This window comes from Anguilla rostrata, chromosome 1 (assembly GCF_018555375.3).
Source record: "Anguilla rostrata isolate EN2019 chromosome 1, ASM1855537v3, whole genome shotgun sequence".
NCBI classification, from domain to species: domain Eukaryota; kingdom Metazoa; phylum Chordata; class Actinopteri; order Anguilliformes; family Anguillidae; genus Anguilla; species Anguilla rostrata.
In genome coordinates, this window is record NC_057933.1 from 59,373,686 (window position 1) to 59,389,925 (window position 16,240).

The following is a 16,240-nucleotide window of genomic DNA, read 5'->3' on the forward strand; positions in this document are numbered from 1 at the left end:
GTGGTTTTGTATCTGCAGAACCACTTCACAAAGTTTGATTGCATTGCTTGTCTCTTTAATGTTCCACCAGCAAAGCTAAAAAAAAAAAGAAGATTGAGGTTTCACTGTTGAGGCTTTGAAACGATTGAAAACTTTTTATTGCTGTGGAGGTCATTAGAAATGGCGACATACACATTTTAAATCTTTTCAAAACAAATTATTTTAGCCTTGCTGTTAATTCATTTTATTCTGTTGTGCTATTTATATTTTTTATTATTTTGTTATGCTGTATCTTTTTAAAACTGTGTTACCTTACTTTCACCTTCATATCACGTATTCTATTTACCAAAATATGCAGTGGATGGCATTTGCTTGTTTAATATGAGTTATTTTAAAATTTGTGCATATTAAACTGAGGGATATCTCACACTGAGGATGCAAAAATCTGAGAGTGGATAAATGTAAATCAAAACTACATAACCCATGAAATATTTATGCAATTTTATCACTTACACAAAAAATGTGAACACCCAACATTTCACTTCATGTGACCCGTTTTCTTTTCATATGTCAGAATTTCATTCACATGTGTAAATGTTAAATTCGCATGTGAAATTATGACATTCATTTGAGAAAAGGCAAATTTCACATGCAATTTTTTCAGAACAGATGACATTTATTCCTACTTAGATATTGAGTAAATCAGGTCAACTTTTCACTGAAAGAATAGATGAAAGCAGGCATGTGAACCAAAAGGATATTTCAAACCTCGATCTGGAAAACAGCCATGCTGCAATTGATTTACTCAGCTAAATAAACGGCTGGTTGCACTAGAGTTACGTTTGCCTGTAGCCACGTTATCAGCTTCATGCCTGACTGAAAAATGTTGAGCAGTCACATCAATAGCACAATGAATAATTTGATTTTAAAAAGTGTAGATTTTCGCTGTTTACGAAGTTTTTTCATCATGTTCATTCGTATGTTGTTCATTTTCGCACACCAACCGAGCAAGAGAACACGCACATTTTCATCAAATGCGAAATTCATTGTGTAATCAAATCATCTCGCTCTGGAAGTGCACGCATAGGAGTGTCATAAAGCTGATTTTACATCGCTGCTCATCCACATGGCACTCAGGAGGTAGGAGTGGGAAGCTGAGCTAAAGAAAGGACCAAGCACACTCTTACTGTGATGTGCTTTCCCTTCCGCACCAACAAGCACTAGTTGAGCAGTTAGAAACAAGAATACCCTACATTATTTTGACACACAGGAAAATGTCCAGTGTTAATCCAACTCTAACAGAGTACACATAATTCCAACAGGGAGTTAATTCAACACTGAGCATTTTACTGCGCACATACCACATTACTTTATCCCTGATACGTGATGATACACTAAGTTTGGTTACATTTCAGTCACGTCACTGGCCAATGGCAGGACAATTCATCCCCGGACTCGAGGCACTTGAGGGGCATGGGTCGAATAATGAGACTATCGTAGCTGTCGGGGACATTTGCCTTGGGTGCGGTGTGTCTGCAGAGCTCTTGTGCAGCGGGCTCAGAGACTCCTCTGAGCCGCATGGCAGTTTACAGATCTGGCAGCGGAGTGGCAGGCTGCGTTTCCGGCCCAGTCGGCCTTCTCAAAGCCGCGGTTTCCAAGGAGAGAAACCCGGACCTCAGATCTCTGGCGCCGCACCCCATTGCCGTCTCAAGCTCCAGGCAGACAGCGGGTCATGCATCAGGACTCTCTAGCTCCAGCGCCGTCAGCCAGCTCACACCCAGAGGAAATGTCAGCTTCTGATGGAAGGTTCAGTAGAGAGCTAATTTTTCTTCTTTTTTTGACAGTGCAGATTTGAGGTGTTGGTAACTTTAAAACTGAGAGGCCTGGCAGCACATCAAAGAGGCCACAGTAACTCAAGTCTGCCACTGCGAGCTCCTTCCTGTCTCAGCCTCTAACTGCCTGCGGAGTTCTTAGCTGTTGGTCCTAACCCTACACTGCAAAGTTTAAATAGAAATCGAGTCCAATTAAGAGTGCTGTTATAACAGGAAACAATTTTAAAGAGTATTATTTTCTATCTTAATTGGAAGCATCACTGAACACTAAAAACTAGACATTAAAGTGAAGCTTAAAAAAAAAAAGCCGGCTTTTAACTCATAGCTCATTCTGTGACCAAAGAATTGTGAGTAGCCGGATTACCTTATATTGCAGTCACAAAGTTGGTTACATTCTTTTGGTTATTCTTTGGTTATCCCCTAAGCATGCATACACCCAGTTTACAATAACTAACACAATTTTATAAAAAATGACGTAGCACAAAGGTGGGAAATTCCAGTCCTGGAGGGCCAGTGTGTATGCAGGTTTTTATTTACACCATTTACCCAGGCTAAGTGAGCTAATTGGCTGCATACACCAACACTGGTTCACGAGTAGATTAGATCACAACAGACCGTTTTATATAGGTAATCAAGAACTGTCTTTGGCTGTCATTCATGCGTTTACCAAGAAATGTAGCGAAAATATCAGATGGCATAAATGTTACGGCTAATGAAGTAATTATGGCCATAAGTTGGCATGCAAGCCAGAAACAGATATGGCCCTCATCGCCCACCTTTGATGAAGCACTATTATAAATGCTACATAAAACACATCTGAAGTGTTATCTTCAGATACATTTTAGAAACACTGAATCAACCGCTCTATACATCCACATGAACAGAGAACACTGGCAATAAACTCATCCGTTTTAGAATCACTTCGCAATGTATTCCATAGTTAGAGAAATGATTGAAGAAACAAAGAATGGAAAGAGTTAAGGACATCTTACATTACCTGATGAATGCCAGGGATATGACATAGTCAGAATTGACAGCGATAAGCCAGTCGCAGTCCTTGCTATGAGGGTAAGGGTGAGGGAAGTTTGGGGATAGGATGAACCCGGAAGAATCTGTCAAATTTCCCCCACATGGAGCTGTGGAGAGAAACACACACACATAGATAACACAGCAAATACACAGTAGCTATGACTTTTACTCATACAAACAATTAAGTCTGGCATTAATGCTGATGCCTGAACAAGGTCATGAGACATATAGCTATCTTCAATTTCTACATCATACATTACTAACTGCTTATCTGGTCGGTCATGGAGAGACTAGAGCCTATCTCAACACAGAAATACTCACTAGACAGGTCGCCAATTCATCAAAGGCACATACGCCACTCGATCACGCACTCATACCTATAAGTACGGGAAAATTAGACTATCCAGTTTGCCTACATGGCTTTGGGCTGTGGGAGGAAACCAGAGTACCAGGATGAAACCCACGCGGACACAGGGAGGACATGCAAACTCCACACAGTAAGGACCCAGCTGGGATTTGAGCCCAGGACCTTCTTGCTGTGAGGTAACAGCTATCCACTTCACCACCATCCCACCATTCAGTTTTTTATTGTTCTTGTTATTGTTCTTCTTCTTGTTCTTCTTTTTCTTCTTCTTCTTATTATTAGGTGTAGTTATTCTCAATTATAATATAAAAAATTCATATTGCCTGAACAGGACTATATAAGACAAAATATATTATTTAAAATAGATTTTTTAAATCCCTTTGAGTAATATTGCAATTGCGCCTTTTCATATAATTAAATTAAAGATCAAGATAAAGCTCTGATTTTTAAGTTGATTAGTAAATAAATACAAAGCAAAAACAGCACTTGAGATTTGCTAGCATGAATGCTTTTCAAGTGCAAAGTTTGAAGGCTATTTTAAATTAAATATTAATTTATTTCTGGTTGCATAACAACATGTTATGAAACATTATCACACTTTACATTGGCAACTGTTTCTTAGACTGTCACTAAAATAAGAAACTACATTTTTTTTTTAAATTACAGCTGTAAGCCAGTCTCATAACCGCTTCATCCTTCATCAAATCACAATGGCTGGAATGAGAGTGCATGCTCTCTGAAATGCATGTAAAATCCTCATGCGACATTACAGACACTTTTCAATTCATAGATAGAATTTCTATTAATTTCCTGACTGGAAATGAATTTGCCCCAACCCTGCGCTACTTATGCAGGAAGCACACGCAGACAGCGGGAGCCTGATTAGCCACAAGTGCAGCAGCTGTGTGATGAGGCACGGAACACCCTATCAATCGAATACCTCTGTCCCCAGGTGACACCGAAGCCAACTGTGTGACATCCCACACAGGGCTGGTGCTGAATATCGGAATATGGGACCTGGACCCACAAAACGATACATTTTTAATTAGTCTTTGATGTTCAAGGTAATTCAAGTGCTGAAGAATCATGCTCCATTCAAAATCCCCATAACTATGGGCAATGGTAAGACACACAGAGTGCTAATCAATTCAATCCTACTATTCTACTGAGCTAATACTAAGATAGGCAAAGCAAATATTCAATGCAGCTACAAACAACAGCCAGACTGGTTTCTGTACACTGGCAGCCAGAATCAGATTTTTGTACACAGAATTTCTGCTGATTCGTGCTTATTATTCATGCATGATCAGGTCTTTTGATTACAGCCAATGCTAACCATCCATTTGCCTGTCATATTTCTTATTGTTCCTTGGCAGTTACTTTACACTGTGCTGGTGGGAGGAGCAGAACCTTTGCAATGCCTTGCACCCCTGAGGAAAACAAGTCCAAAGAGGCTATTAAGAAACAAAACAATAATATATCTATTGATTGGACAGAAAGTAAAAGCTAAGCTTCGAAAACACTGTGATTACCCATTATGCAGAATTTTCTTCAAGTGACCAGATAAACAAATAAACTTCTCTGAGACATCCCATTGTCAAACAGCACAGGAATTGACTGACCGATTTACTGACCAGCTGATAATTTTAAAACTCACCAATGCAGACAGGAGGACTAGGCTGCCAGTAGTATCGATTCTCCACTTGAATGCATGCAATCTTCGCTTCTCCTTGAAGCTCATAACCCGGGTCACAGAGAAAGGTGACCGTGTCACCAGGTTCCTTCCCATCACCATAGCGACTGCCATTCATGGGCACACCAGGGTCTCTGCAGGCTGTTGCTACTGAACCTGGGATGGAATGATAAAATTAGCTACAGAAGTTCACTGTGGGTAACAATTTCATTCAAGGTTGTATATGGTGAGGACCTATTTGCCGTACTGAGGTTGCAATAAAGTACAATCTTTACCAATCCTCCTTCTAGGTGGATTTTATTTTTGGATAATGGTATACAGTAGGTATGTATAGCTGTATACAGAAAGGTAACCAGTATAGTGGTTGTTTACAATACTAATAGTTTTGTTATTTAACTTTAAGCTCATTGATTATAAATGTGTCTTCTTGGTGATATTGCACTTTAGTATTATACCCATGTTCTCCACTTCCCTAAGCTGCTGTAGATAAGAGTGTCTGCCAACTGAATGTAATATCAAGTAATGTAATAATGGCAGAAAACTTTGGCAGGAAACAGATTTTCATTTTAAATGAATCAGGAATAGCTTCAGAATTACTTAGCCTGGGCAGTGAAATGGATGTAAGGACTGGGCACAGCAGAAAACTGGCTGTAGCTTTACTCAGGAAGGGAGGGATTTCAGTTGACGCAGCATCTGTGTCATGTTCTATCATAAATTAGAACATATGTTCTTCTCAGTGTCTGTGCAAGCTTAACTGGTGGACTGCCAGATGAACAGAATCATCTGCTTTGAGTTTTAGAGGACGGCACATGCACTTTGCAGAATGTACAGAGGAGGGCTCAGCAAAAGCAAAAATGCACTCAAATCAGGAATTCCAAATGGAGAAAACAGGAGTAAAATTCAAAAAAAAAAAAAAAGGATCAGAAGAATAACGAGTAGCTGTTATTCAGTTCTTTGTATTCCGGTCGAGAGACTCACTGGAGAACTCGATGGCGAAGCCGGACTTGCTGATATAGAAGTCGGTCTCAAAGTGGATGGTGACCCGGTTGAGGGTGCTGTGGACTCTCTCCGGGAGCAGGGACCCGCTCACCTCCCGCAGGAGCATTTCATTCTCCACGGGCCCATCCCAAATCCGCAGAATGTCATGGGATGCCTCTGTATCGAATGCCAAGAACTGGAGGCTGGGTGGGAGTGAAGACATATTGAGTTGGAAATCAAGAGCACTCCAGGGACAGTGCAACAAGAAGGCTCTATCACATGGTTCAGAGTGAGCAGGGAAAAAACCATCTCCATGATTACTCGAATAAATAGGTGACTAATGACTAACAACCGAAGAAGGTAATAATTATCATTGACCACATCTGTTGCTACAATGAGCCAGGCAAGAAAGAAAGCTCCAAGGTGGATTATTGATGTACAGTGAGATGTAGCATGAAATTACCTCTTAATTGCGAACATGTGGTTGTGACTTCACTGTCTGTGTGTTTAAACTTAGCAGCAAGAAAAAGTGAATTTCAAAGAATTCCCTCACTAAAAATGAGCAGTATTTATTAGCTAACAGGAATGATATTAGCCTTGGAACTAAAGTTTACAGCTGCAATTATAGCATTTTATTGTTTTTGTTACAATACAGGGTGGGGATTAAGCCATTTACAGGGCAAGGCCAGTTTGTCCTTTGATAAATCAAAATTTAATTGGGCACAACAGCCAAAATATAGGACACCAAGGCCCAAATCAAGGATACAATAACAATGATAATTACATTGATAATTGTGTACAATACAATCAAAAATCGAGAGAGAAGATATTATGGGATTGGAAAATTGACAATGTGACCTTGGAGGCAGATTGGAGAAAAATTAAGGTACTTACTCAAGCGCAAGATAGCTTGGATGTCATTATACTGTTCACTAATGAAACAAAAAACATTACTAGCAAGCGACCTAGAACATATAGGACCGGTTTGACAGACACAAATTAAGTGTAGACTTGGACTAAAGTGAGTTTTGTATGGAAAATCTCTATTCAAAATTGAATTTAGCCAAGGACTAGACTTAATTTGTGACTTAGTCTGATTTAGTCTGTGAACCCGGCCCGTAATTTGCTAGATATATCGGATGGAAAGCTAAGCATTGAATTAACTCATTAACAAGCTATCTAACATGATGAAAATTTACTTTTTTTCTGAGAAAACCTGGTCAAAGTACAATATTTATTTTTTGATGAATGGTTTTAAATTGGGAGTTTAATGCTTTTTAAATTGGGGAGTGTCGAACTTGGCATTGTGGGTAGTTAATCATTGATGGGCATTATGGACACAATCCAGGGCAACTACAGCATTGGACACAAAGCCACAGGATAATTCTTGTCTTGGTAGTATTTATTAGTATTTAGAAAATTGTCAAGCATTGATATACCTATGTCTAATAACTCCAATCAGCTTTACAAAAAAATATTTCATCTTAAATATCAAAGGCAGTTGTGTCTTCCATATTCTTTCAAAAGGTCTGAGACTTTGTAGACTGTCTGTCACTCAGAATAAAGGTTGATGAGAAAATGATTTTCAACTGTTTTTGTAAATAACAGAAAAGTTTTACAGTACCTTACTGATTACAGTGAAAAAGTTGGACTTAAAGTTGACTGCCAAAGCACCACCCAGTGTTTCATAATCTCCATATTGAGTGATACTCTAGCCCTAGATTGCACTGATTCCCTCTACTGGACCGATGCCTGGCACTGCTACATATGTATATAGGGCCAGGCTATGATATATTGGTGTGAGGTACTGTGAATATAAAACAAGACCATAATGAAAATCCTGCAAATGCAAGCCTGAGGCAGGAATTCTAATCTTTTTTATTATTTATTATTATTTTAAGCTGAATTTCAAGACATGTTTCCTTTGGGTGGTGAGAAAACGCTCCTGGACATGTTTCTAGGCTTCAGGACAGGAAAGTAAACCCTTGACTTCAAATCTATTTGTGATGGCTAGTCACAGAACTGGTCTGGTTGTTTGTTCTCAAGGTTATGCCGCTTCACCTCCGCACAGCAATGAAAAACAGAATACATAAAGAGGATGTCTTTAAGCTTCATATCCCCCAGGCCTCTGATGCATACGATGCGTGGAATAGAAAGAAGCTTATGCAGTGACGATGAGCAAAAGGCACCCATTGAAATTCTCCTCCTCCAATTCTTTGCTCCAATTCCACCCACTCCTTCCTCCTAACCCTCCCCTGACAGACACTGAAACTGATATTCTCTTTCATTGTTTTCTTTTTCAGAATTTGCCTCGGGTTCTACCAGAAGACAGGGGGGCCTTAAGAGAATTGTCCTGCAATTTTTGAAACCCATCCAACTTCTAAGTGCTTTATCTCCGCATTGAGCCAAAATACCTTAAGTGCTTATACCTTACATATCTACATATTTATGTTTGAACTGAAGGTTCTTGTGAGGAATGAATGTGTGACAAACCAAACGGCTGACAACTGAAGTTTTTACGTGTGCTTGCTGATCAGATATTTTCATGTGACATAAATGTTCATGTGATATACATTCTGTTCCATCATATGTCACTTTGACTGCAACCAGTCATGGAGATCATTATCAGTAACTATTAATCTAGAAAATCACCCAAGCCTACCAGATGGCCAATTAGATCAATGCCTTTTTTCAAAGCAGCAGCTATGGAAAACACTCAAATCCATGTCCCTGTGATTTAAAGGTGTTGCATATGCTCGCATGTCACCTGTACCTGACAATGTTCCCAGTCTCCACCTCGATGACCCAGGTACATCGCAGGTTGTTGTCATAGGGGAAGGGGTAGCCAGGGGATAGGATGCTTCCTGATGACTCCCCTTTGAAACTGCCTCCGCACTCCGCTGTAAGGGAATCAGAAATGACTTTAGGGACCAGCCTGGTGCAGACCTACCCCAAGAACCAGTCTTTGTAATCCTGAAGCCTTGTGAGAAATGTACTCTGGCTCTATATATGCCCTCACTCTATCAACCGTAGAAAGAAAAAATGCCAAATATTTTAACACCAAATATTAGAATAAATCGCACTGCCAGGCCCCCATGGCGAAATTGGAGCAAAAAGTCCTATAGGCTATAGAGATAAACAAATTGACATTGCTTTCAGCTGTTTATTATTATCCCACAAAGTTGTGTCTCCTTGGCAACTGCAAGCTTTGCTTTCCCTTAACAACCCAATCACAATTATTGGATCATGCAAAAAAAATAAAATAAAATAAAAATAAATAAATCTGACATGTTTAGAGTGCATTACTGTTTCATGTTTTAAAATTACTCCCCACTGCAAGAGAATTATAATTCCATGGTCCCTGTGTTTTTCCCAATGCGATTTTTAAAAATTATTGTCATAAATAAATATTGAAACATATTTTGTGTGTAAAAAGCCTAATGTTTTACTTCAATAATATATATATATATATATATATATATATATATTGAAGTCATGTAAATATAAGACGACAGTATAAAAGTGACTACAAGATAAACAGTGCGCATGTATGGAGGACAATCAATGAAAAAAATTAAAATATGATTCAAAGAAATTGAGAAAGAAAATAAGTAGCATTTTTGTTTCTTTCCCCTCAATTTCTGTTTTCCTTTTCCTTTTTCATTGTGGAACACAATATTATAAAATAAATGACTCAGTTGAATAAAGTTGACACTTACAATTATTTTCTTCACAACAGCTACAGATATTCTATTAAATATATATTGAATTTAAAATATGTGTAACTATGTTACACTTGTTTTCTGTATAAATTTAAGATAATTATTAGGTTCCAGTAATAGGAATTGCAATATATTATTGTATATATGTTATATCTGAAATGTGTTATTGCTCTGTTAGCAATACATTTTCAATACAAGGTGGCCATGCCATTTCCTAATCTCATTACAATACAATCTCAGAGATATGATCCTCAGGGTCACTGACCGACTGCTCAACCAAACAGAGCAAACGGACATAGCAACCACGGTTATGCATTATAAAACTCATTGTAAAAGACATATATTCACTTACTATCCCTGAAGCAAAAAGCAAACATTAAACACCAACAGTCACGCTTTCCACTGATAAATTACACCTCCCACTCTAAAACTGCATGGTAGTCGATCAAAATTCACCTAGCTTTTTAAGGAACCAGTATAACGAACCAGAAGAGAAGGTACTTCCTTATGCACTCGTGTTTTAATGTATGGTTTGACACATTGGTGCATTTGTTTGTGAGCAGTTTGAGTTGAGCTGGCTAGTCATAAGCCACCTGCTCGTCGGCAGGCTGGTCCTGTGGCTCTGATCCCTCACAGAAGTCTTTCATGACTCACCAAGAACTGCCTCACTTCCTTTGAAGCTATATACAGTATGCCCTGTGTTATCCTTTTATACGATGCTTTTCTTGGCCAATAGCTTTCACTTGCCCTGTAATCAAGACATGCATTCTTCCTTTATCACACTTCAAGTCTCAAAAATGTACATTTTATTTATTTATTTATTTATTGTGAACAGTCAAATACAGACAGGTTATTTTTGCACTGCATCCTAAGGTTAATCACATCCACATCAAGACAATGTATGTGTGAATTATCGGAATATGCAAGTTGTCAGGGCTAAGCGGTCCAAGGGGAGGTGTAAAATCAAAATTTTGTGCACTTTATATACAGTGTGACAGTCGACCATTTTTTTTAAATAAAGAAGGGACAGAAGAGATCAAATGGTCCACAAAAAGACCAAAGGTAGACTATAATTTAGAGGGCCAGCATTGAAAGATTTGTATCTACAGACTTAATAAAATAAGGCTAGAGTGGAGTTCATTCTCAAGGTTCATTCTGGAGATTCCAGTGTGAAGTAATAGCTTCCACAATGGTGATGGCAATATTCAATTTAAGACCCCTGGAGAGCTAGGCTAGCCCAGGTTCACACAAGGTTCGCAGTTATTACAGTTCCTCCTGATCACTTCATTAACTCATTTAAATGGCTGTCCACAAAATATATGGGCTGGAATTGCAGCACATATTAATGAACTAAGTCACATTAGCATCCATCCTCATCTGCATATCTACTTGGCAAACAACGCACTGTTCAATTAGGCTTGAATAACAAAATTTAGAGCACATTTTATTAATCGTAACATTATGAATTTTCTGATATCAATTAGAAACACCCCATTACAATAACCACCTTCTTCCACACAATCACAGCTTAAAATATATTTCATAAATGTACAGGGAGAGAATGAAGGGTTCTAAGATATGATAAGGTACCAGGGCTAATAAATGTCCTTTATTCAGTTATTCTAAAGGCATGCTTTATGATCCATGAAAATGCTTTATTTTTTTCAACTTAGGCCATACAGAATTGATTAACAGCTTAATGGATGGCCTACTTCACTTTTCTCAAAAACAAATAAAAAATAAAAAAATAACTTGTGATATGATTCATTATTTGTAAATAAACCGTGCCATGCTTTGCGTCATAATGCACTGTCCACTTCCTCTTCATTTCCTGATGCCCTGGACTAATATTCTCCTTGTGCAGCTATTTTTGGACCACTGATTGATTTAAGGACACACTTGTGGTGTGGTTATGCAAAGTCATACTGTCACAACTTACGTCACGACTTTGTTTTTTAGATGGGAATACAGCTGCTTCAAAATACTAAAAATATATAATTCTGCCTGCCACTCCAGATTCCACCTTATCTGTGGGCATATATCATTCACATGCTCACAGTCAAACCCAAAGCAGCAACTTCAAATGTTGCTGCTGCTGTTCTGGATGGCTAGAGATACTATAGCCTATTTTGTGGGCGTTCTGTATTTTGGGTTAGTTGATCGGATCTACAGTACATCAATCCATCTGTTTCCCAGCTGAATATCAGTGTTATTCGCAAGTTTTGTGAATCATTGTAGACAACTTATAACTCAAAACTGAACTGAATGTTATGATAGAGACACCTCCATTTTCAAATGCACCATGCATCTTTTAAAAACTTTTTAAAACAACCTCATTGCTTTGTCATAATGATTGTTATTTAAGGAAACATGCCTTTCATCAGCAGCATAGTACAATATCCTAAAATAAATTTTCATGGATTATAGTGGATAAACTTAAATATGTAAAAATTGTGACAACACAACATAATTATGTCACTGGTATCTAGTAAACTTACTTTGTGGCAATGCCTTGTAAGTAACAGTATTCAAATACATTTTCATTCACTCATACTTTTAATGGTGCATAATTATCACTTCAGTATGGATAGGCTGTTGTATGGCTGGCATGCAGTTCTCATGTTGCATAAATCTGACAAATCTAGCTTGACTCATTTTCCCTCTATCTTATTAATTTAGCATTAGACGTTTACTGAATATAGTAATAACCTTGTACTGTTTCAATATAATTGTTCTATTTTAATCTAGGTATTAATTTGAGTAATTAACTGATTGAACATTTGCTTAAAAATTAACACAATAGATAGCATGGTAGATTTCCTGTTAATCATTTGAATTAAAAAAATGAAAATTCTGGGAATGCTGAACGGCTCATTTGATTAAGGCACCACACTGTGCCTATAAACGGGCTGAATCCATACCATGCCAGTGCCATCTGTGGCCTTTAGCTTCTTTAACAGGCCTTTAACAGGTGTTTGCATTGCTCAGGGAATGGGATGGTACCGTTGGATAGGGTTCATTGCTATTTAGCGACCCCTGCTGGTCAGTTGGGAGCCCATATATTAGAGTAAAGCTCCTTGTGAAAGGCCTTCCTCAGATGCTGCTCTATGCGAGTTCAGCTGTAGTCAGCGGTGTGAAAAGAAGCAGCTGACTACATTCTCCCGAATCAGCAGTAGGGTCTGCATCTACGTAGCTGAAGCTGCAGATGACTAGCCATTCCAAATTATCCTGGGAATGGATACATAGTAAAATATTAGAAATATTACATTTCAGTTTAATTGTTAAAGAAATAAGATGAATAGCATATTAGCACAATAGGATTTGTGTATTTATTTATTTTTTTATAAATTTGGCACCCAACATGGGACTGAGCATATCCCATCTACAATGGACCTCAACTAACCCGTTGTCGAAAGCACTCTGTTATGTGGACTCCCATCAGCACAAGTTCAAAGAGAGAGTCTTTGCTACCAGCAAGCTAAATCTGTATTGTACAGGGAGTGGGGCAACAGTTTTATAGTTAAAAAAAAAAAAAAAAAAAAATGTTTCCACCTCACTTTTCTGAAAATAAAATCCATTATAGTAATGAAATTTGTATGGCTTCACAACTGACTAATTTTGCTTGACAGCATTTTAACTAACTGAAATGATGAAATCAAAGGAAATAGGAACACATCACACACATTGTAGATTGAAATTCTGACCTGATATGCACTGAGAGTACAGAGGATTAAAATAGAAAAACATGTTTTGCCTTCTACACATACATTTTGTTCAAACTACACATGTACTCTGTAGGCACACCCACCCCTCCTCACACAGAAAAAAGCATCCTGCCCAGAAACATCCCAAAAACATTTTAGACAAACTAATACAGGCAGAGGAGCATGGATTCGGCCAATGTCCACAAAGACAGAGATTGCCAGTGCATTATAAATATGACTGAGCATGGCTATTTCATAATATTTTCAAGATAAAAATCTAATTTAAAATTTGGCAATGATAAATTTCCATGCATTGAGTAGGATTCAATTAAGCAAACTATAATAGGGCCACCTAAAGGTCAAAGGTTCAATTCCCAGGCAGGACACTGCCATTGTACTCTAGAGCTACTTCAATTGCTTTATCATATATCCAGCTGTATAAATGGAGGCAATGTAAATGCTATTTAGAAAGTTGTGTAAGTCACTCTGGATAAAGGTTTCTGCTAAATGCCTGTAATGTAATGTGATGTAATGTCTGCTAGATAGAAGTCGCAATAGCCTCTGTCAAGCCACTTCTCATTTGCACCACCTCAGTCCTCTAATTGATGAAGTAATTGGCAATAATTAAGCACAGATGATGATTGACAGCGATGTTTACAAGAAACATTTGTGATAAATTCTGTTTGGTTACTTACTACCATGGACATGCTGCAGTGTTTTTAAATAGGAGCATGTTAGCTTTTGTTAGAAGCAGTGGGAAATGCTGGATTAAAAATGAGAGCAGTTATATAATATTTTACTTGAAAAAGTAAAAAAGTAAAATTTAAAAAATGAATCATTTTAGTACAGTAATATGAAAATAGTTTGTGGCAGCTGTATTTTAAAACAAATAAGCTAAATTAAATAAAAGTAGTGAATGCCATGTACAAAGTTAAAATTAAAATTCATGATGTTTGGTGAAAATTTGTGCATAGGAAGACACACATCTTTCTGCATTGACTGAGTTTGTTACCACAGCCAAGTATCATTTTACCTTTTATGGTCCCACAATTCACCCAGTGACATTGCAGTATTGTTTTCTTTTTTTGTAATTTGTAATTGCCCAGCTTGGTTTTCATCAAACCCGGAATTGAGGATAGTGGGATGAATGACACATCAAGTCTGCACATTTGCTTTGGATCAAAAATCGTGACAGCTTTAAAAAAAATTGTGAACTGGTTGATAGAAACATGGTTTATGTTTGAGTTGATCGGAGTTGTAATACCTTGTGAGTTTCTCCTCTTTAACTTCATTAAAAGTTTGGCGCACTGGTGGTTTATTGTTTTGTTTGTGCTGTGGGTCTGCTGAAATTCATTTGTAAGCTGTTCAATTTTATTACAGGTTTTGTGGATTCTGATGACATGACTTTCATATAACTGGATCATATCAACCAGCCATTTTCTGTGAAGAACTGAATCTCAAAACCCTTATCCGTCAATAACGCCTTCAGTTCTGTCAGCACAACGGTGTTTGGTGTGATATTATACCCATTTCCACAAATCTGGGGCAAAAACAAAGGATACTTTGAATGGTACTCTGCAGCAGATTACCAGCTTGGAAGATGTTTAAAAACTTTCTGGAGACAAATTTGTTTACTTTAGGGAAATTAGTTGACCAGACACTACATGCTAGAAGCAAAATGGGGGCAATGCACAAGTTAAATGCACTGAATTTGGCAACAAACATTACAGGACGATCTTATATAATTTTAACATACAACTTGCATTGTCAAACACAAATGCAGTCACATTTTTAAAATCAATGTTATTATCCAATAAGCACTACCTGATGCTCTCCGCAACTGAGGAGTACGTCATGAGAGTTAGGTATACTTTCACAAACAAAATTGCAGATGGTTTGTAAATTAGGTAAATGACAGTTAACCAAGCCTATTAACCACCCCAGGACTATGACTGGAAAATGCATTCTATTCAGGTAAATTAACTCAGGGCGGGTAAAGAAATATAATACACTCCAACCAAAATACAGTGCTTTGAGTTATGCATGTTTAATACGCTCCCATTTGGCAAAAACATTAATTGGACAGAAGCTCAGCTCACTTTTCCTTTAAAAGAACATCCTGCTTCCAGTCCCCAACACAATTGTCAGCCCATACCTTTTACCGTTTCTTGGATGTTAAATGTTAAGAGCATTAGGCAGAACATTAAGAGCACAAAAGGTTAGCTTAATTGAATCTGAAAGCAAACTGCACAGTGCTTAGTGTCTGAATGAATCTTGGGATTTATTTATTTTCCATTAACTTTCAAAAAAGTCAGAACATAAGAACAGCATATTTCAAACATAAATATGGATATAAAGTAACTGTGTTCAGGTGAAGTAAATAAATAATTAATTTTATGAAGAAATTATTGAAATGTACAGCAGGAATTACATTTGCTGGAAGGTAAGTGGGAGAGTGATAAAAATTCAATTAAGGTTTTCTGTTTGTGCCAAATGCATGCAACACCCTGCACTGGACTAACAGTCACACAGTTATGGAAACCAGCAGGCTGGTTTAAATAAGTAATCATGCAAATTCAGCAGACATCCCTTTGTTTTGACATAAAGGCTAACTAAACATGCTATTTGTCACAATCTCCAATTGAAAGGGGAATTGAATTGTCAAGTGCTTTCAATTAAGGCCTCAGAAAGACCTTGGGAAAGAGGCAGAGTGATGCACAGCCTGCAAACCATAATAAAGGACCATGAATTAGCGCTTGGTTTTAAACTTTAAACTGAACCACATTATAACATACATAAGAAAAAATATTCCTGCATAATTATACAACTGCATAATTTTGCCGCAAAAACAGATGTTAAAGATGATGCCCCAATCTCACCTCTTATTTTAAGTCACTGACAAAATTTCACTTCTCCTGGCTGTCAGAATCCATTAGAGG

General features: G+C 37.7%; 1 protein-coding gene across 4 annotated transcripts in view; it reads right to left on the reverse strand.

The window, feature by feature from the left end:
* Positions 1-16,240, reverse strand: part of LOC135260434 (CUB and sushi domain-containing protein 3-like) — a 325,294-nt gene that overhangs the window by 105,149 nt on the left and 203,905 nt on the right. For all 4 annotated transcript variants that reach the window (XM_064345673.1, XM_064345666.1, XM_064345659.1 and 1 more), the window contains exons 25-28: positions 8,649-8,775; positions 5,876-6,078; positions 4,862-5,053; positions 2,809-2,947 (exon numbers count right to left, since the gene is read on the reverse strand). In XM_064345673.1, coding sequence (XP_064201743.1) covers positions 2,809-2,947; positions 4,862-5,053; positions 5,876-6,078; positions 8,649-8,775 — 661 coding nt within the window. The remainder of the gene's footprint in view (positions 1-2,808; positions 2,948-4,861; positions 5,054-5,875; positions 6,079-8,648; positions 8,776-16,240) is intronic.